Source organism: Physeter macrocephalus, chromosome 1, assembly GCF_002837175.3.
Source record: "Physeter macrocephalus isolate SW-GA chromosome 1, ASM283717v5, whole genome shotgun sequence".
Classification (NCBI taxonomy): domain Eukaryota; kingdom Metazoa; phylum Chordata; class Mammalia; order Artiodactyla; family Physeteridae; genus Physeter; species Physeter macrocephalus.
In genome coordinates this window covers 92,857,872-92,878,549 of record NC_041214.2, presented here as the reverse complement: position 1 = coordinate 92,878,549, position 20,678 = coordinate 92,857,872, and the positions used below count along the sequence as shown (strand labels likewise).

At 35.4% G+C, this 20,678-nt stretch overlaps 1 protein-coding gene across 11 annotated transcripts in view; it reads right to left on the bottom strand.

Annotated features, from left to right (window-relative positions):
- GOLGB1 (golgin B1) overlaps positions 1–20,678 on the bottom strand; it is an 85,213-nt gene that overhangs the window by 50,778 nt on the left and 13,757 nt on the right. For 3 of the 11 annotated variants that reach the window (XM_007106934.4, XM_007106935.4, XM_007106938.4), the window contains exons 2-11: positions 14,972–15,066; positions 13,582–13,734; positions 13,237–13,389; positions 10,791–10,919; positions 7,591–7,716; positions 6,096–6,224; positions 5,245–5,367; positions 4,015–4,128; positions 2,154–2,556; positions 1,006–1,121 (exon numbers count right to left, since the gene is read on the bottom strand). In XM_007106934.4, the coding sequence (XP_007106996.1) occupies positions 1,006–1,121; positions 2,154–2,556; positions 4,015–4,128; positions 5,245–5,367; positions 6,096–6,224; positions 7,591–7,716; positions 10,791–10,919; positions 13,237–13,389; positions 13,582–13,734; positions 14,972–15,064 (1,539 nt within the window). In that variant the 5' untranslated portion in view covers positions 15,065–15,066. The remainder of the gene's footprint in view (positions 1–1,005; positions 1,122–2,153; positions 2,557–4,014; positions 4,129–5,244; positions 5,368–6,095; positions 6,225–7,590; positions 7,717–10,790; positions 10,920–13,236; positions 13,390–13,581; positions 13,735–14,971; positions 15,067–20,678) is intronic. The other 8 variants (XM_007106940.4, XM_007106937.4, XM_007106942.4 and 5 more) reach the window with 6 other exon arrangements.

Genomic DNA, 20,678 nt, shown 5'->3' with positions numbered 1-20,678 from the left:
TGTCCATCAACAGATGAATGGATAAAGAAGATGTGGCACATATATACAATGGAATATTACTCAGCCATAAAAAGAAAGAAAATTGAGTTATTTGTAGTGAGGTGGATGGACCTAGAGTCTGTCATACAGAATGAAGTAAGTCAGAAAGAGAAAAACAAATTCTGTATGCTAACACACATATATGGAATCTGAATTTTTTAGAGTTGCTGAAAAATGTCTTAACAAAACATTGGAGGAAAAAGTTGGGAATGGGAGAATAGAAGAGATTGGAAAGCCTAGATGCCAAAAACCAGGAAGCAAAAATTTTTATCAGTGCACAGTACTACACAGGAACTAAGGGACTCTGCTGACCAATATATCTGTCAGTTTGGAAGGGTATAATCTTATAATGGAGATGAATTAATCCAGTTATCCCAGCTTGACACTAGTTAATTAAGATCATCAAACTAACTCTCCTTGTTCTGATATTCAAGCTCAATAAGCAGCCTTCTGGTGATTAAAATCTAGTTCCCCAGAGACTTTTACAGAAGGCAGAGAGAATATACTGGCCAATCAACAGGAAATTAAACTTTTTACTGTTAACTGATTAATGTGGGCATTATGATTTCTACAATAGACTTTTAAGTTTGGTTAGACTGAATTGTATACTTTAAACTTGATCAAATCTCAGTCTACCAAAAACAAAATTGATTTCTCAACTGGGAAAGCTGATTATAAGGTTAAAATTAATGACTCATCTCCAATACAGAGTTCTAAGACCTTAGAATTAGAAAGGCTCTTGAAGTTATGCTGCTCATTGTCTACTTTTTTCTCATTATTCATTGTTGGGACACTACTGTCTTTCATGATTCCTTTCAAATAGAATTGGCTCCAAAAAAGCATTTTATCAGGCAGAAAAGACAGAAGGCTTATACTGCTTTCTGGAATAAATTCTATTAGAACACCCAAGTAGAGATACAGCAAAGACAAATAGATCATATTCATAGGAAGTACACATTTAATTACCTGTGTGCCCTCGTTAGAAACATCTGGCAAAGAAGTCTGAGATGCTATTTCATGTTTTAGCAACGTTGTCTTATTTAGAAATTGGTTGATTTCTTCGGATTTTTCCTGGAGTTGATCTAAGGAAAAGAAAAGAAAATTGAAATGATCTTTGCCTCAAGCCTGAAACTTAGTGAGTTATCTTCTAGGGATACACCATATGCTGTTTATTCTAGTTCAGTTATCTTAATTAAAATTACGATGCCAATACCAACATTTTTATAAATTGTTTAAATGCTCTCAAGGACCAAAGGACATCTCAGTAAACCTCCTTCAAAGGTAAAATAAAACAGGTCTAGGTATTTTTTTTTAAAGTCATTTTTCCTTTCCCCTTTGAAAATGCCCTTAGTGTTTTTATTTTATTTTCTTCACTCTCCATGTAAGCATTATAAATCCTACTGAGATTCTATAGCACAGTTTTAAACATGAACATGGTTCAATTAAGAGAACAGCATGCTCATGTAACACACTGTTCCCATGTAATGTCCCTTAAGGCTTTCTGGTTAATGTTCAGCTCTCTTCAATACAGATCTTCAATTTAATGCTTTCTAAAATCTTTCCTGTATGCCAATCTTTTAGAATTAAACTAAATCAGAGGCGTGTATTACTTTAATAATAACACATTTTTAAAAAAATAAGTTTTCTTTAAACCTCCTTAAAGGATAAAAGTTTTCTTTAAAAAGAAATTTTCACCTATAAGAAAAGCATTCAGATCCATCTTTAGAAGTAAAGATGACTCCACGCAATTCAGTCTCCCTACCTTTGCAACTAGATCTGGCCTGAGTTTTCCACAAATTAATTCAAATCCTACTCATTTCAGTCAGTGAACCCTTCAGACCACAGTCATGTTTCACATAGGGTTCTTTTTAATGTCTGACACATTACTATCAATAGTTTTTAGTACTATAATAATAATGTTATTAAGCCAGATTATAACTTCAGTCAGAGATGGGAGAAATGCAACAAAGAGTTCAGAAGAGACACCTTTCTTAATCATTGTATTCATTCAATTGGTTTAAGCAAATGATGTCACTAAGAGATCCCTGAAATTTTAAAGGGATGCTAGACAAATGGGCTAGACAAATGGGCTTCAAACACAATCAAATACTGACCTTCCAGCTGCTGAATGACCTGAGCTGAATGAGCTGCCTGTTCACTCTTATCCTGGAGAAGCTTTGAATTTTGATCCTTTAGGGCATCACAGGCAGAGTGCAGCTCTTGTTCAGTCTTTTGAAGACTCAAAATGTGAGAGGTCTTCTCTGCCATTTCTGTTTTGTGCTTCTGCTCCAAAGCACTGTACCGGGACTGCAGTTCAGCCTGGGTTTGACCTGCCTGTTCAAGCTGTTCTAGAAGATGATGCATTTCTTCCTGCAGGTTATGGAAAGATAGCTTTCTCTCTGCCACTTCAAGTTCCATCTTTTCCATCAGAATCTTGGACTCCTGTCTTTCTGTTTCTATAGTGTTCCTTAAAGTACTCTGCTCAGCTTCTATCTGCTGTAACTGCTGGGAGAAAATCTAAGAAAAAAAGACAAAGCCTCATGAACCATAAATTCATTCTTTCATTTCAATAAGCATAGTGAAGAGCCTCTTCCAGGTGAAGCCCAGGCCTAGACACTCAGGACCAAACCTACAATTGCGTAAGACCCTCTGTTTTTGCTTCTTGATACTTTTGACAGTTTTTATTCATATATATATTTATTTGTGTCATTAGCTTTTCACTTATGTGTCTCCCAATACAAAATTAGTTCAATAAGGAAAGGGACTGTGTCTGTTTTATCATCACTGTTCTCCAGCATCTAGCATAATATATAGCATACTGAGTACATGGTACTCAATAAATACTGAATAAATGGATCCAGTCCCTGCCCTCAAGGAACTCAGAGTTTAGTGGGAGAGTCACACTTAAACAGATCATTATAATACAAAATATTAGAGGCCATGAGAGAGATACTTATAAGGTACTAAAAGGAGCAGATAAGGGAAACTTACCATAAAGTCACACACATGTAACTATCTCCATAGTACCTATCTAGTAAGTAGCACAACTGGGATTTGAACCTGACTATCCAATGACAGCCAGAAAGGAGACTCAGGGTCAGGGTATGGGTTCTGTTAGAACTGGAGATATGGGAACATGTTTCTATGCAAGAAAGACAGTCCTTCTCAAGGAGAATTTAAAATTAAGAAGAAAGGATATGACTTTCTCCAGCAGCATGCAGGACCCAGATGAACAAGCAGAGAATGTGGACCATGGCACCGACTCCACATTAGGATTTGGCTCCCTGGATGTGAAGGGGAAGGGACACAGGGAATCCAAGGGCTGGTAAAGGAGTAGTCCAAATGGTCAGTCGCAGATCTATACCAGATAAGGAAAGGAGCAAGGCCAAGAAAGAACCAACATACCAGAGCAACACATGAAAGGATCAAAGAATCTTAATGAGAATGAAAGTCAGGACAGCCTAAGAAAGGGAATGACAGGATGGGCTACAGTCAGGGAATAGGATACCTGAGTTTAAGATTTTAGAACATCAGCATCCTTAATCACCTTTAAATTTAAGGGAATATTGCATGGTGGGATTATTTCAACATAAAGTTAAACAACAAAACAAACAAAGAAGGGACAGTACATGAAGCACAAGAACCACTGAAGACAGAGAAGGTGTAAACTGACAGAAAATAAACTCCTTAGAGGAAAATATGACATTCTAAAGAAACTAGGACCCTAGACCTAAAATCACAAAGGAAAAGAGCAACAATAAAAGATGTGAAATGTAAGCCTCACGAGGGAAGGAACTGTATATATTTTGCTCATCATAGTATCACCACGACTTAAGCACAGGGAATTTGTTGAAAGAATGAATAAATGGCATCAATTCTCTGAAGGCTTCTAACAGGATTTTATACCTGCTGCCTGGCAAACTAAAGTGGAAATGAATACTCCCAAGGCAGGTAGTAGAGATCACAAGGCAGTACCTGGTTTCTCTGTTCGGCAGCAGTCAGCTCCTGTTGCAGCAGGTCCACAACCTGAGCACGGCCCAACAAGGCTTCTTCATGCTCCTCAAGCTTCCTCTGCAGCACCCTCAATTTCTGAGGAGAAAACGTTTAGACATAATGTGCTAACACATGAGCATCATTATCTGCTTACCTTTCAAAATGTCAGGTAGACTTGTGTACTTAAGATTTTTAGATGTTGAGGATGACAGATTAAAGGGTCGGACACCAGCATGCCATGCTTCCCATCCAGCAGCAACAAAGAATCTCCAAAAATGTCTTCTTCAGAGCACCAACAACAACCAAACTGACACAAGGAAGTCCCTGAATTAGGGAGCCTTTTTAATAATTAGATATTTATTACACATATCCACTTTTAAAATTATATAGTCATGTCCTGTACCTAAATAACATAGGTACACGTATATCCCACTCACCAAAGAGAATATTATCTATAGGCAAGAACCATTTCTCTTCTACTTTCATGCATGGGACAGGCACTTGATAAACATTTGTTGAATGAATAAGTCAATGATACATGTATATATTAATATTCTACTTTAAAAAGTGCTATATAAATTAACTTTATTTAGTGGTATATTCTGAAGGATTGCCTAGAACTTGGAAGAAGTTTTCACTCAAAAACAATTAAATGAATCAGCCATGAAATACCACTGGAGTGCCTTTGGGTACCACACTGCACTACATACTAAACAGAAACAGATACTTTTGAGTTAGTAGATGATAAACTTAAAAACAATGAAGCCAATTTTCAAAAATTACTCAATGAATTTTAAAAAATGAATGAGTTAATAAAAGACCTTATGGCTTCAAAATCACTGCTTTTTATCTTTAAATTTTCTAAAGTTTAAAACTGACTTCATTGTTTTTGAAGCTTTGGATCAGGTTTTCAATGCACAAAGGTAGCTACAATCAGCAAACTGAAGAGAAACCAATTTCTGACTACCACATACATTTGTCAATTAAACTCAGCTTTTGAGTAGTGACAACCTGATTAAAGGGGTAAAAGGCAAGGTAAGGGAAAATAAATAAGCAATATGCAACAGAAGAGAAGAACACCAAAAAGAAGGCAATTAATAAGCAAACCCAGACCAAGTGAAGAGCAGTGGGTAAGGGTGGAAAAGTGGCTGTGATAACTTAATTAAATGTTAACCAAAACTACAATCATTCTACTAGGTTTTAGCAACACACCTGTTGCATCTCTGTTTCCACATCTGCCTGGGTTACTAACTGAAGAAGCTCATCTTCATGAAGACGAACTTGTGTCTCAAAGCGGGCATCTTTCTCTCGGACCACCTGCTGCATGGAACTCAACTGAAGACACACCAGAGAAACTATACAAGTTACACTCCCAGAATATCGCACAAACAAAACTCACAGACTCTTCTCCAAACACAGACACTGAGAATTGATAGACAAGTTTTTCAGATTAAATTTTGAATGCCAAGGATGAGAATTTTGGAAGAGAGATAGGCTTTGATGCTAACTTCGGAATGAGAGAGAAAGCCTACCATCAAATTCAGAAGTCAGCCTAAACATAAATTTCGAATAAAAACTGTATTTGCATGGTTAATAGAAGTGTTTAAATATACAAGAGGTATATTTTTAAAAGATCTAAGGAGATTAGAATATTAAACATACAAAGTTAGATTCCTGTTAAGCCTTAGACAATTCTTTGAATATCACACTCACGCTCAAAAACTTTCAGTGAAACTCTCATGCCCTATAAATATAAACTTCAAACGAATGTATCTTTTACTCAAGATTCTCTACAACTGGAAATACAAATCTTTCTTTCAGATCTCATTTTCAAAGAACTGCTTCTACCAAAGAACTTGGTATATTTCCATCCAAATCCACACCACCTCCCCAGACAGCTATTTTCAACTGTCATTACTTTCAGGCTCCTAGATCACCCTCATTTGTAACTTGCTCTTAACAAAATGAAATGGAAATAAATTGACTGGTTGTGAGTTGCTTGGCAGTAGTGTTTTTGTTTTGTTCATAGGTTTTTTTGTGTGTGTGTATGTGCTCGTGCGCACCTGCTTATTCATTTCCTTAAGATCTGTGGTTAAGCATGCCAAACAGCTCTTCGCGTGTCCATTTTGCACAGGTCCTTCAACTATTGATTTTTCAATTTGTGACACCTTGAACCAACCTTGGCTCTCCTTCTAGGTAGGAGAAAAAAAAATCTTCATAATATTTTTGATTATCTGAGTTCTGAAATCACTATGAATTTGAAATCCTGTGTTTCAAATGTATAGGCATTGGAGTCCTTCATGAGCCAAACACATCTACACATCCTTTCCCATAAATGTACCATATTCTTTTTCCTGAGACTTTGCTCTCACCACTCCCCACAAATGGAATACCTTCCCCACCTTGTTGAAACTATATTATCTATCCATCATAGCTTTACCTAAATCCTGAGTTTTCCATGTAACCTTCCTTGGTTGTCACATGCAAGTAAAACCCTTTCACCTCTCAAAATACTTTCAGTTTGTATTGTTGCTTGCGATGCACATTCTGAATGGCTTGTATTACGATGGATCTGTTAATTCACATAAATGTATTAACAGATCCATCATTGTGTGTGTGTGTGTGTGTGTGTGTGTGTGTGTGTGTGTGTGTGTGTGTGTGTGTATCTTGGCTTGCCATGTTTTAAGCCACTTGGTAAAAATATTTTGTATTTCTCCATCCTACATTGTATAAAGTGTACAAAAAAGGACACAATAAAAGCTAATAGGTAAAACTAAGGATTTTAGGATATTCAGTTTTAAATGTATACACAGCAGTAGGTAATCCATAGACAGAGAGCACCACTAATACTACAAGTTATCAATAAAGTAAACATCAAACACCCAATGGATAAGATTAGCTATTATACAAAGGCACTTGAGGGAAAAAAGAAAAAAAAAATGTTTCTTGAGTCAAAAGCATTCCCAAAGGAAAAATATGAGTGAGTGGTCAAACTGGAAATTTAGAAAAATAGAGAGAAAGTGTTGAGGATGCCAGTCCAAACAGTCTGGTCCCGGTAGCAGAAATAACTATGAGGAAGAAAGTCACATATTGGTGGCTTTTAACATTGAATCACATAATGTATACCACTTTCTCATTACATAATCACTAAGTAATCTTCTGACTATAATTTAACTTATCATTAAGATTTTACCATAAAGAAATAATGGACTTAATCACTTGTATTTCTTTTGGTTTATCTAACAGTCTCTTTTGAACTTAGCATAAGCTCATTCCTTCCTAAAAGACAGAATCTCTGTGTGCTATTAAAACCAAGTTTCTGGGCCTGTAGAACTAAGAAACAGCCATAAATTAAGCTATGGTGTATTCATCAAGGTAAATAACACTTCTAATTTCTTCTACTACCACACGCTTCTAATTTCTACTGTAACATTCTAGCTACTATACTTTCATCTACTAAAGTTTTAAAAATAAACTGTCTGAATTGACTTGTCATGTAATAATCTTAAACTTTCATGATTCTTTATTCCAATGATTCTGAGGTACCTTCTACCCTACCTGAGCAGCTTGCTCTGCCTGTGTCTGGCTGAGCTGGGTTTGCAAAGTGCTAATGAGTTCCTCCTTCTCTTGGAGCTGTTTCTTCATCATTAAAAATTCTTCCATCTCTGTTGAACTCTTAGCAAACTGAAGACATAGAAGAAAAAAATATTTAAGCAAAAGAATTGGCACTCTTAATTCTTGGACCTCCCTTTCTCATTTGCCCTAAATACCTATCAATATCCTTCTAATTTCTACTTAACACTGAAGGGAATTGCATGTACTGTGTTTTTTTTTTAATTATCAAAATTATTTGTCAGAGGAAAACAAAAACAATAGCAGCAGTTGTTCAATTTCTCTGAATCCTCACATAGAACCAGACAGTACAACTAGATAATAAAATCAAAAACCCATGGACAATATTTACAATAAATTAGGAAGGTAGTACTACAAACCCCAAAATACAAGTAGGTAGAGACAAGCCACCAAAAGACTCTGGTATTAGAGTCTGTACAATAGGAAGAAGGCAGTGACAGAGCAACATCTGATGGCCTTGAGAACAGGAAAACCTCCAAATAGCCAGTAAATTCTTATTGGAAAGCACAGTTGGCCAGTCTTAGAACAACAGCTTAAATTGGCAGGGCTTTCCCATTCTCCAATACTGGCTGAATGCAAGGGGTCCACAGTAAAAAGGACAAAAGTGCTAGAACAATCTGGCCCAGCTGAAGTCTCAAAACTAACTCATCAGGGCTGCCTTCCAAGACACCGACTGCACCAAGAAAAGACTTCTAGGTGTGAAATAGAAATTAAACAGAATAGGGATAACAGAAATAGAAGACAAAGGGCTATACACGTGCTATAATATTCATTATCAACTATGATATATTCATATATCAATTCATGTGGCTATCAAGGGCTTGAAATATGCTTAATGTAAATTTAATTATTAATATTATTTAATTTTAATTAACTTAAGTATAAATTATTTTTCCATTAAATACAATTGTGTTTTGGTATGATTATATTTCACTTTACTTGTTGCATCACATAATATACTGCTGAATTGTGCAAGTAATAAGTGTGCATGTTGCTCCTAGTGTTATAATAAATACATACCAGCTATCTAGCCAGTGGCAATGGATTGATTCCATTTAAATAATTTTTTTCCTACACACCTATGTGATGTGTTTATTAGAATACTTTATGCAGAGAGCATGAATAACAGTTGATACCTATGTAAATCATAATTGGTAATTAAAATATAAATACTTATTTTTATTGCATTATTTTTCTATTTCAAAAATAAGTATAGAAACACTTTTAAGTTTAAAATAAAGGTGTACTACCGATGCATAGTTCTTTCTTTTTTATTTCTAAGTAGTATTCCATTGTGTGTTTAAATATTCTCCTGTTGATAGACATGTTGTTTCTAGTTTTTGGTTTCACAAGTAAAGCTGCTATGAACATGCATATACAAGTCTTTATGTGGACATGTGCTTTCATTTCTCACAGATGTAGCTTTAAAGCTGATATGTTTTTCAAAGTCAAATTAACGATTCTAAATAATTAACCAGTTTCTAAATGTGGATGCAAATATTAAAGGAAAATGATGTTTCAGCACTCAGTTCAGTTATTAGAAAGTTTCTATATATGTATGGAACAACTTGAGTATATGAATCTATTTTCTCAACTGGAAATTTTATGAAATCTAAACACAGATGAAGTATTTCCAATGAAAATTTAGCATCTAAATTGATATATAATATAAACTACACACCAAATTTCAGACTTAGTGCAGAAAAAAATTATAAATTTACACAAAAATAATTTTATATTAACCTTAAAAGTATATTTTTAATAAATTGAACTAAATGAAATATATTGTTAAAATTAAGTTTACCTGTTTCTTCTTTACCTCTTGTAATGTAGCTGCTAAAAAATTTAAAATTATACACATGACCCACATTATATTACTATTGAGCAAATTTGGTATAGACCAGAGTGAAGGGCAGGAAGAAGAAAGCCAGGAAATCTCAGAAATCCACCTGCCTTATCTTTGAACACAACACAAAAACAACAAAAGAAAAAAGTCTGTTAAATAAAAAAAGTTTTCCCGAATCAAGCCTCCTTCTAAAAGTTTAGGAAAATTAATTTCACACAAAAATAAGAAGCATAAAATAATCAAGGTCAAATCCCATCCAAAGTTATTATTAAAAAAAAAGAAAACTAAGGAGCAGGTGAGAAAAGCATACCATAGGCATGCTCAAAAAACAAATCGAGTATGGATACCAAAGGGGGAAGTGGGGATGGGATGGATTGTGAGATTGGGATTGACATATATACACTACTATGCATAAAATAGATAACTAATCAGAACCGACTGTAGAGCATACGGAACTCTACTCAGTGCTCTGTGGTGACCTAAATGGGAAGGAAATCCAAGAAAGAGGGAATATAAGTATGCATATAGCTGATTCACTTTGCTGTAGAAACTAACACTACATTGTAAAGCAACTATACTCCAATAAAAGTAATTAATTAATTTTTTAAAAATCAAAATTGCAATTTATTTCAACAGGTGTTAAAAAAATTAAGAAAATTATACAAGACATGAAAGAATAAAATTTAAAAATGAGAATTAGAAAAACTCAGAAATGAGGTGACAGAATTCAGGAAAAATTTGATTCTTCTGAATCAAAATAAATTCTGAAAATTCATTTCAGAAAAGAACACAAAACAAGAAGGAACACAAAAGTAAATAAAATAGAATGCCTTAAATAAAATAAGAAAAAAAAAGAAAGAAACTTTTGAAAATGAAGAGGTAAAAAGGAACCAAAAGTGACAAAATGGAATATAATCAAAGATGGCACATATGGATAATAGAAGTCCCCAAAGAAGAAAACAGACTAAATACTACAGCTATATAATTCAAGAAAATTCTTCTGAAATAAAAATGTGCAAAACCAAATATTGAAAAAGCATACTGGTTATCTACAAATATCAACCATGGATGACAAACACCAATGCACAGTCTAGTAAAATTACTAGACTTAGTGGGGAAGGAAGGAAGGGAGGAAAGAGAAGGAAAAGGAAGAAGGAAGGAAGGAAATTGATAGATTCATAGACAAATATTATAGAACTAATGTTATTAGTCATATAAAAATCCATTGGGCTTTAGTGATTTGTTAACTTAATGATTATGAGGTGACTTACACCCCTACCTGTGTAGCTTGCTCTGCCTGTGCCTGGCTAAGCTGGGCTTGCAAACTGCTAATTAGTTCCTCCTTCTCCTGGAGTTTATGTTTTATCTTTTCTACTTCCATCTCTTCTTCTGTGGAACTCTTGTCATGCTGAAAACGCAGGAGATAAAGTCATTTAAATAAAAGAATATAATTTGCCCTATACAGCCATTTGATTATAGTGTTATCCAACTGATGGGAGCAAAAAATAACACCTGACCTAACAACAAGGAAGGAATCTTAGAGTTTTCCAGTTTCAGTATGGCCAAGTAGTTCCTATTAGAATCATCCTCCCTCAGAAAACCACTATAAACTGGACAATATAGAAAAACAGCTATCTGAAAATGCTGGAGAGCAACCAAAAGCAGGAAGATACCAGAGCGGAGTCAATACTTGGAAGAAATGGCACCATGTTTCCCATTTTTATAGTTTTTAGTCTGAGGGCAAAACCAGTCAGTGACATATAGGACTAAAACATAGCAGAAAACTCATAGTCTCACTGCCTTGAGGAACTAGAGGACAGAATTCAGGAAAACACAGCTGCTAAGTGAGGGGCAAAGCATCATAAAAGAGACAGTGGCGGGGAGGGGGGAGGAATTCAAATATTTCAATAATCTATTTTTTCCCAAAATCTCTTCCTTCGACTGAACCAGATTCTACCTCCCATCTGAAGTTACCACCAGCCCCTAACCCCCAAAATGAACCTAGCCTGCTTATTGGAACCACACAGAATAATTTTACACTTTCTTCCACATAATAGTCAAGTATCTGAGGATTGCCATCATTTCTTCAACTATGCTTTCCAGAGACTATCAAGCTCTGTCATGGGTATACAATAGTTAAAGAGTTGCTGTGACTGATTGATGGAACTTAGAAATCATTTAATCCAACCCTTTTATTTAACAGAGGAAGGAAAGGAAGCTACAAGATGCTAATTTGTTTAAGGTCTCAGAGCTTTAAAAAAAAAAAAAAAGGCAGAGTATAAAATGGATGATTTAAAAATCTAACAACATAGCAGAGGGAAAAGTTAAAAGAAACAAAGCCACATGGGGAGTGACAGGTTGGTGCTACCACAGCCAGGGGAAGAAAGAATAATGAGAGGAAAAAAACAAAAAGTAAGAAAAGAAGAATCAAAATGAATACATTAGTTGAGAAGAGTAAGAGAAGCTTCTAAAATTAGCTTTGAGAAGTTAAATAAGGCTATCAATTCAGGAAAAGTAATATCTTCTGAGCATTACACCCAGGAAGGAAAGACTAACCACAGTACTAGTGAGCAAACTAGTGACCCCAAAGGTTGTGCCTAGAGAATTGATTAAAATCCCATTTCCCAAAAACTAAAATCATTGTGAATAAGAATATTAGTGGGTCAAAAAATAAAACAGAGTGAAATCTAAGAAAAAATTAAAAGGTTTCTTACGTAGAGTTACATCTAAGCCAACTGGTAATGTGTACTGTGATGTGCTGGCCTCTCTGTATTCTATACCAAACTCTCCAAACAACTGAAGTTTCTTGTTCTCTAACTAGCTGGCTGAATGTGAATATTTGGGGTTTAACCATAGAGGAAAGGTAATAAGAACAAGTATTAGGACAATGCTCTATTCCTCAAAAGGCATAGGTACTTTCCTCACTCCTCTCTCCATCCCCAACCTTGAACGTTTTTGTTGGTGGCAGTCATAAACCTACAGAGCATCACTTAGAGGAGCCCAAAGTAATCTAGCTGATTAAGCCCACAATGCATGAAACTTTAATACTATTATGTGGCCATATAAAGACAAAGGATATTCTGTATCAAGTCACTGAACTAAAGAATTTCAGAGATGGGAGAAACCTTAGAGTTCACCTAGTTCAATCTTCTAACTAAAGATAAAACTCCTCCAAAAGCTATGTGCCTCTCCTACTTAAATGCCTCAATTTAATTTTTTTTTCTTCCTGTTAGCCTTTTTAACTCCCTGAAAGTCTAGGTCACAACTAATATTTAATTTCCATATTTTCTGGAATTTGGAAATTTGGCCTTTTATTCTGTGTTTGGCCCACAGCCCAGCTAGACTGCAAGCTCAAAAAGAAAGGACGGTATTGGGGACTTCCCTGGTGGTCCAGTGGCTAAGACACTGAGCTCTCAATGCAGGGGGCCTGGGTTTGATCCCTGGTCAGGGAACTAGATCCCACATGTCACAACTAAGAGTTTTCATGCCACAACAAAAGATCCTGCATGCCACAAATAAAAGATCCCGCATGTCACAATGAAGATCCCATGTGCTGCAACTAAGACCCAGCAGAGCCAAATAAATAAATAAATATTTTTTTTAAAAAAGGACTGCATTTAGGGCTGTATTACTTTAGCTTCATAAATTTTTGTGATTAGTGAAGATCTGCTATAACGAGAGCCTTTTTCTACTCAGAAAATGTGTATTATACCCAGTCACCATACCTTGGAGAGATGCTCCTCTGACTGAGGTTCTGTGAACAGAACAGTCCCTCCTTGTGCCTTCATCTCTTCTATGTGTTTATTCAAAGAAGCTAATTTGGCCTTAGCATGAAGTTTTAGTTTTTTAATTTTGTTATCAGCAGCTTTTCTTTCTTCCTGTCAGAGAACAATGATGGTAAATACACAAATGCTTATTCATCACTTATCCAGCATATAACAAGTTATTCTCAGTAGGCATCATCTTAGACTAGTAGGGAACTCAGATTCTCTACTAATCTAAGTGAAGAAAAAAATCAAAGTGACTGTTAAGTCTTTTATCAAGTGCTTGGCAAGAAAGGACAATGGTACCTGTAGAATTTCATCCTTCTGCTGTAGTTGAGCATCCTTCTGTCCAATGGTTTCTTTTAGTTCCTGCACCAACTGCTCTGCATAAGCCAGGCGCGCCAGAACATCCTCTTGTGTTCTATCATTAAATTCCATGTCAGATTCTTGGGGTAATTCCTGGTATTTAGACAAAAAGTTGCCAACTTACAAGGGAAAAGCTATCAGCTTCCAAACAGGAGTTCCTTCATTCCAACTTTATCTTATCTCTTGTCCAACTCATATCCTTACTTAAGAAATCTTTCTGAGGAGATGAGGACCCAGGGGCAGCGTATGGGTTGGAGGTAAGGAGGAGCCTTAGTTGTCAAGAATGGGGCTTGGCTTATGTAAATCTTGCAGCCTAGTGGTAAAATTCCCGGGGACTGAATGCCCTGGGCTGTGGAAGTCCTCCAGAGATGTTGCTTGGATATTATTATAAGAGTTGTTTGGAGGGGCTGAGAGTTGTGGAAAAGGATGGGGTGTGGAGGATGGTGGAGGGTGGAGGAGGGGGAATGAGTAGGGAGGGGGAGCAAAGTGAGCATGTGTGTACACTGTAAGGCGTCTAGGCTGTGCAGGGACAGACAGGGACACGCTCATACTTACCTGGCAGAGGAAATAAAAATAAAAATTTTTTAAATTTTAAAAAGAAATCTTTCCAATAATAACTACCTAATATTAGTTATTACCCAATATTATTATTAACCAATAATTATTATCATAGCCATTGCAATATATATTAAGTATTTTGTAAATGTTAACTATTTTACAAACATTATCTCATTTACAGTCTTATCATACTAATTTTACCAAAGAGAAAAATAAAGGGAAGCAAAGATCACAAAACATTTAGTGGAAGAGCTCAAAATTTAAAATTAAGAGAGTAGTTGAATAAAATTCTCTTAATACCAGGGAATACTGCTTGTCTTTTAAGAAAGTGAAAGGACTTTTTTTGAGTCCTATGTGACCTTCAAAAAGTACAATACAAACTATAAGAGAAGTGATAGATGAATTTACAATAGCAAACAGATGGTCTGAAACTCAAAAGGTGCTCCAGTTCCACCATTTGTTGTTTCAAACCTTTCCTATGAAACAGGAATACATATCCGAGGAGTTAAAATAATCTAGCACTAAGTAAGCCCCAGGGGGACAAATGAGGACAATCTTTCTAATCTCATCCAGGACTTGATTCCCATCACTGTGTCTCATAGGCTACAAACTTACAGGAAAAGGATCATTTACAAAGTCTCAATATTTTTCTTAATCTTCTCTTCCACCTAGCACAAGGAAGGCTGCTCACACCCTTCTACCTTAAATTCTTGTCCTCAGAAGAACACGGAACATATTTCTCATTAGTTTAATTCAGAACAGAGCTACTCACAGGTTCTAAGGAAGCCCTCATATTCTCATCAGTTTCATCTCCTGATAATTCATGCAAAACAACATTTGCTAATCCTGACAATCGGCTCAGCATTTCTGCAAGAAAAGAAAACATAAGAAAAAAAAAAAAGAAAACATAAGAATCAGTCAAATAGATACATGCTTCTCCTATGATGGTAACTATCATCTATAAGTTAAATAAGAAAACTGTGCAGGTGATATATATTAGACACAGACTACATCATGATGATGTCTTTAAAAAGGCATTTCAGTATGTACACTGTAGTCAAACACTGTTCTTTTCAGTGACAACTACACAGAGATTTTAATCACCATCACTAATGTTTTAAAAATGAAATACAAATACATAATTGTTTAGTGGAAAATAATACACCTTACAGGTTATCTTTAATGCCTTTTCTTTCATCATAATTTCACTGGCAAACATGGAGTTCTAACTATTCCTTCCCCTGCCAGACTATTATTCACTTCTAATCTGTCATATACACCCCATAATTCAACAAAATTTTTCTTTTTTATGTGCCTCATGAACCTGTTCTTTCAGGAAGCTTTCTCAATAAACCATGTGGTTTCACTAAAATTTAAATGTAATCCCTGTTCAAAACATATAGCATTAAATGCATACATTAGAAAAAAAGGAAGAATGACTAAAATCAGTAACCTATGCTTCTTCTGTAGGAAATTGGAAAAAGAAGAGCAAATTAAAACAAATTTAAGCAAAAAAAGAAAATTAATATTAGAGAAGAAATTAATAAAATTGAAAATAGAAAAATAGAGAAAATCAGTAAAACTAAAAGTTGATTCTTTGAAAACATGAATAAAATACATAAAGCTCAGTCAGACTGACAAACAAAAAAAGAGAGAAGGCACAAATTATCAATATCAGATATGAAAGAGGAGAGAGACATCACTACTGACCTACCATACATTAAAAAGTAATAAAGGAACACTACAAATAACTCTATACCCATAAATTCATCAACAGAGATGAAATAGGCCAATTCCTTGAAAGATAACAAGCCACCAAAACTCACTCAAGAAGAAACAGACAACCTGAATACACACACACACACACACACACACACACACACACACACACACAAGCACACATACACTTTCTCTCTCTCTGTCTTCCTTTTTCCTTCATTATTTATTTAATAATTCATTCATTCATTCAGATCAGTGTCACTTGCCAGCCCATAAACTCCTTAAAAGTGAGAGTATTAATGTTTTGATAGGAAAAATCAAAATAAACTGGACTGTGATAGCATTATTATAAGCAATTATGCTAAATTTTATGCTGAGTGACAAAATATTATTCGGCTTTTAAAATCCTCAGCAGGAAGAAATGTAAAAGCTATTGCACAAAATAAACACTTGAATAAAACTAGTCTCTGCTATAGTTTTCTTCCACTCAGTAACAGTGTTTAGGGCAGTCATGGTCATTAATTAAGAAATGGCAAGACCTTTGTTTCTATAACAGGTTACTTAGATAAGCAGCATATAGCATTTGGAAAAGATGTGTGAAACAGGAAAGGAAGAGAGAACCACTAGGAGGGCAACATAGGACCATATATAACTACATATATAATTACTGAAAGGGCAACAAAAAGTCATATATAAGTGCATAGGACCATAATAATCAGTCACTCATCAAGTTATGAGACTCACAACTACAGTCAGCTAATAAACAAACAAAACTCACCAGGACACAGACTCTAAACTTTCTTTTTAGCTCTAGACATTCAATTCTCTATAGTAATCATTAATGAAGGAAATGAACACTATAACTAAAGAGTCTTTATTAGGCACAGAAATGTGTACTAATCAAATAGTCATAATAGAACCTAACATATCAAGCAGAAGCACTTTATCTTCAGATTTTTCAGACCCTGCTGGGAATAAGCAAAAGGAAAAACAAAAAAAAAAACAACCGATAGGACTCGAGAAGATGGTAATAGCAGATAGCATAGCTTTTGGATCTTCCTAAATTCCCACATAAAAACAGACAAAGCAATTAGATAACAAAATTAAAAACCCATGGACAGCCTTTACCAAAACAAGCAAACAAATAAAACGAGGCAAAGTTTCCCACAAACTCCAAAATAAACATGGATATAGAAAAAACACCAAAGCCACAAGATCTGTGTATCACTGTTGTCCATGCAGGAGGAATAAAGGGAAGCAAAGGGTAGTAGAATGTGCCACTCACTCCAAAATATGTCACTTGGCACAAGGATTATTTTGAGCTAAAGCACTTGAAAACAGCAGGTACAAGTAGGGTATGCTGATCTCCCTGAAAGGAAGAGATAAAACACCCATATGGAAGATGTTCCCTCTATACCAGGAAGAAAGTAATATTGTTGTCTCCAGGGATGGGAGCTGAAGCCGAAAGAAATCTGTAAAAACAAACCTTGTAAACTAACCCTTATCTCCCAAGTCACTGCTCTATGATTAATGATCTCCTTCTGTTGTCTCATTTTCACAATTTACTACTGTTTGACCAACTCAGTGTATAGATGTTAGATTCTAACTGCTTCTTTGGGTCTTCATTTCCTTATAAGGGCTCCCATGCCACATAAAACTGATATTAATTTGTATGCTTTTCTCCTGTTAATCTTTCCTACATCAATTTAATTCTCAGACCTAGCCAAAAACCCTTAGAGGACAGAGGCAAAATTTTATCTCCCCTATAGAAACTGTAAGAGCATACCTAATACCAAGAGAACCACAAAAAATCCAGTGGGTATTCACTGGAAAATGTGTCCAGCCAATTCAAGAACAGTAGCTGGAAAAGGGAAATGCATCCCCACTCCAATAACAGGTAAGTACAAGAAACCTGCAAGGTCTGAAGTGGCTAAGGCAGCACAGGCCACGTTAATTCTCCAACCGAAGAGCCAGGGCTCTTTTTCAGAATAGGGCCTCCACTGAGGAGAATTTTCTGAGAGTAGAATGAAAAATCATCAAGACAGAATTAACAGAGACCAAAGGAAGATCCATATAAAGATAAAATGGGGTTGGTAGGAGAAGAGTCAGGAAATCTCAGAAATCCAGCTGCCATATATTTGAACAATAGTGGAAAACATAAGCAGAAGCTCTGTGAGGTTAGAAAAGCTATGCAAAATAAGTATTCTAAAAGTTCAGCAACAGTAAATAAAGATGCGCATCTGAAAAGTAACACAATCTCCATACAAAGTTATTATAAGGAAAATGAGGAAAACAATATCCATAAAGGAAATGGAAGCATGTCAAAGAGCCATTCTCAAATACAATTCAGAACTATAACCTACTAAAAAGAACTGAAAGGCATTAAAAATTATTAAGACATGAAAAAATATACATCAGAAGTTGAAAAACCCAGGAAGACAGCAAGAGAAGAGAAAGGAACAAAGGAACTATAAAATAGTGAGAAAACTATTAACCAAATGGCAATAGTAAGTCTTTACCTTTCAATAATTACTTTAAAAGTAAATGGATTAAATTTTCCAATCAAAAGACATCGAGTGGCTGAATAGATTAAAAAAACAAGATCCAACTATATGCTGTCCACAAGAGACTCACTTGATCGCTAAGGATACACACAGGCTGAAAGTGAAGGGATGGAAAAAGATATTCATGCAAATAGTAACCAAAAGAAAGCAGGGGTAGCTGTACTTATAACAGACAAAACAGACTTCAAGTAAAAAACTGACCAAGAGACAGAGAAGGTTTTTATATAATGACAGGGGGGATCAATTCATACATAACAGGATATGAACTTGTAAGTCTATAACAGGATATAACACTTGTGAATATATATGCACCCAAAATTAAAGCACCTAATTATATTTAGCAAATTTTAACAGAATTGAAGGGAGAAACAGGTAGCAATACAATAACAGTAGGAGACTTCAATATCCCACTTTCAACAATGGATAGATCATCCAGACACAAAAGCAATAAGGAAACACTGGACTTGAACAACACATTATACAGAAAAGACCTAACAAACATATATAGAACATTCCATCCAACAGCAGTAGAACATGCTCTTTTTTCAAGTGCATATGTAACATTCTTTAGGATAGATTATATGTTGGACCACAAAACAAGTCTTAACAAGTTTAAGAAGATTGAAATCACATTGAGTATCATTTCTTAACACAATGGCATGAAACTAGAAATCAATAACAAGAGGAAAAATGGAAAACTCACAAACGTGAAAATTAATACACTCTGAAAAACCAACGGGTCAAAGAAGAAATCAAAAGGGAAATCAAAAACTATCTTGAGACAGATGAAAATGAAAACATGACATATCAAAACTTATGGGATGTAGGTCTAAGAGGGAAGTTTTTTTGTTTGTTTTTTAATTATTATTATTTTAACATCTTTATTGGAGTATAATTGCTTTACAATGGTGTGATAGTTTCTGCTTTAAAACAAAGTGAATCAGCTATACATATACATATAACACCATATCTCCTCCCTCTTGCGTCTCCCTCCCATCCTCCCCATCCCACAGCTCTAGGTGGTCACAAAGCACCGAGCTGATCTCCCTGTGCTTTGTGGCTGCTTTCCACTAGCTATCTATTTTACGTTTGGTAGTATTTATATCCATGCCACTCTCTCACTTCACCCCAGCTTACCCTACCCCCTCACCGTGTCCTCAAGTCCATTTACTATGTCTGTATCTTTATTCCTGTCCTGCCCCTAGGTTCTTCAGAACCTTTTTTTTTTTTTTAGATTCCATACACATGTGTTAGCATACAGTATTTGTTTTTCTCTTTCTGACTTACTTCACTCTGTATGACAGACTCTAGGTCCATCCACCTCACTACAAATAACTCAATTTCATTTCTTTTTATGGCTGAGTATTATCCCATTGTATATATGTGCCACACCTTCGCCCATTTTTTGATTGGGTTATTTGTTTTTTTGATATTGAACTCATGGGCGGTTTGTATACTTTGGAGATTAATCCCTTGTCAGTTGCTTCGTTGGCAAATAGTTTCTCCCATTCTGGGGGTTGTCTTTTTGTTTTGTTTATGGTTTCCTTTGTTGTGCAAAAGCTTTTAAGTTTCATTAGGTCCCATTTATTTTTGTTTTTATTTCCATTTCTCTAGGAGGTGGGTGAAAAAGGATCTTGCTGTGATTTATGTCATAGAGTGTTGGGCCTATGTTTTCCTCTAAGTGTCTGGCCTTACATTTAGGTCTTTAAGCCAATTGAGCTGCATGAGCTGTTTGTAAATTTTAGAGATTAATCCTTTGTCAGTTGCTTCTTTTGCAAATATTTTCTCCATTCTGGGGGTTGTCTTTTTGTTTTGTTTATGGTTTCCTTTGTTGTGCAAAAGCTTTTAAGTTTCATTAGGTCCCATTTATTTTTGTTTTTATTTCCATTTCTCTAGGAGGTGGGTGAAAAAGGATCTTGCTGTGATTTATGTCATAGAGTGTTGGGCCTATGTTTTCCTCTAAGTGTCTGGCCTTACATTTAGGTCTTTAAGCCAATTTGAGTTTATTTCTGTGTATGGTGTTAGGGAGTGTTCTAATTTCATTCTTTTACATGTAGCTGTCCAGTTTGCCCAGCACCACTTATTGAAGAGGCTGTCTTTTCTCCATTGTATAGCCTTTCCTCCTTTATCAAAGATAAGGTGACCATATGTGCATGGATTTATCTCTGGGCTTTCTGTCCTGTTCCATTGATCTAT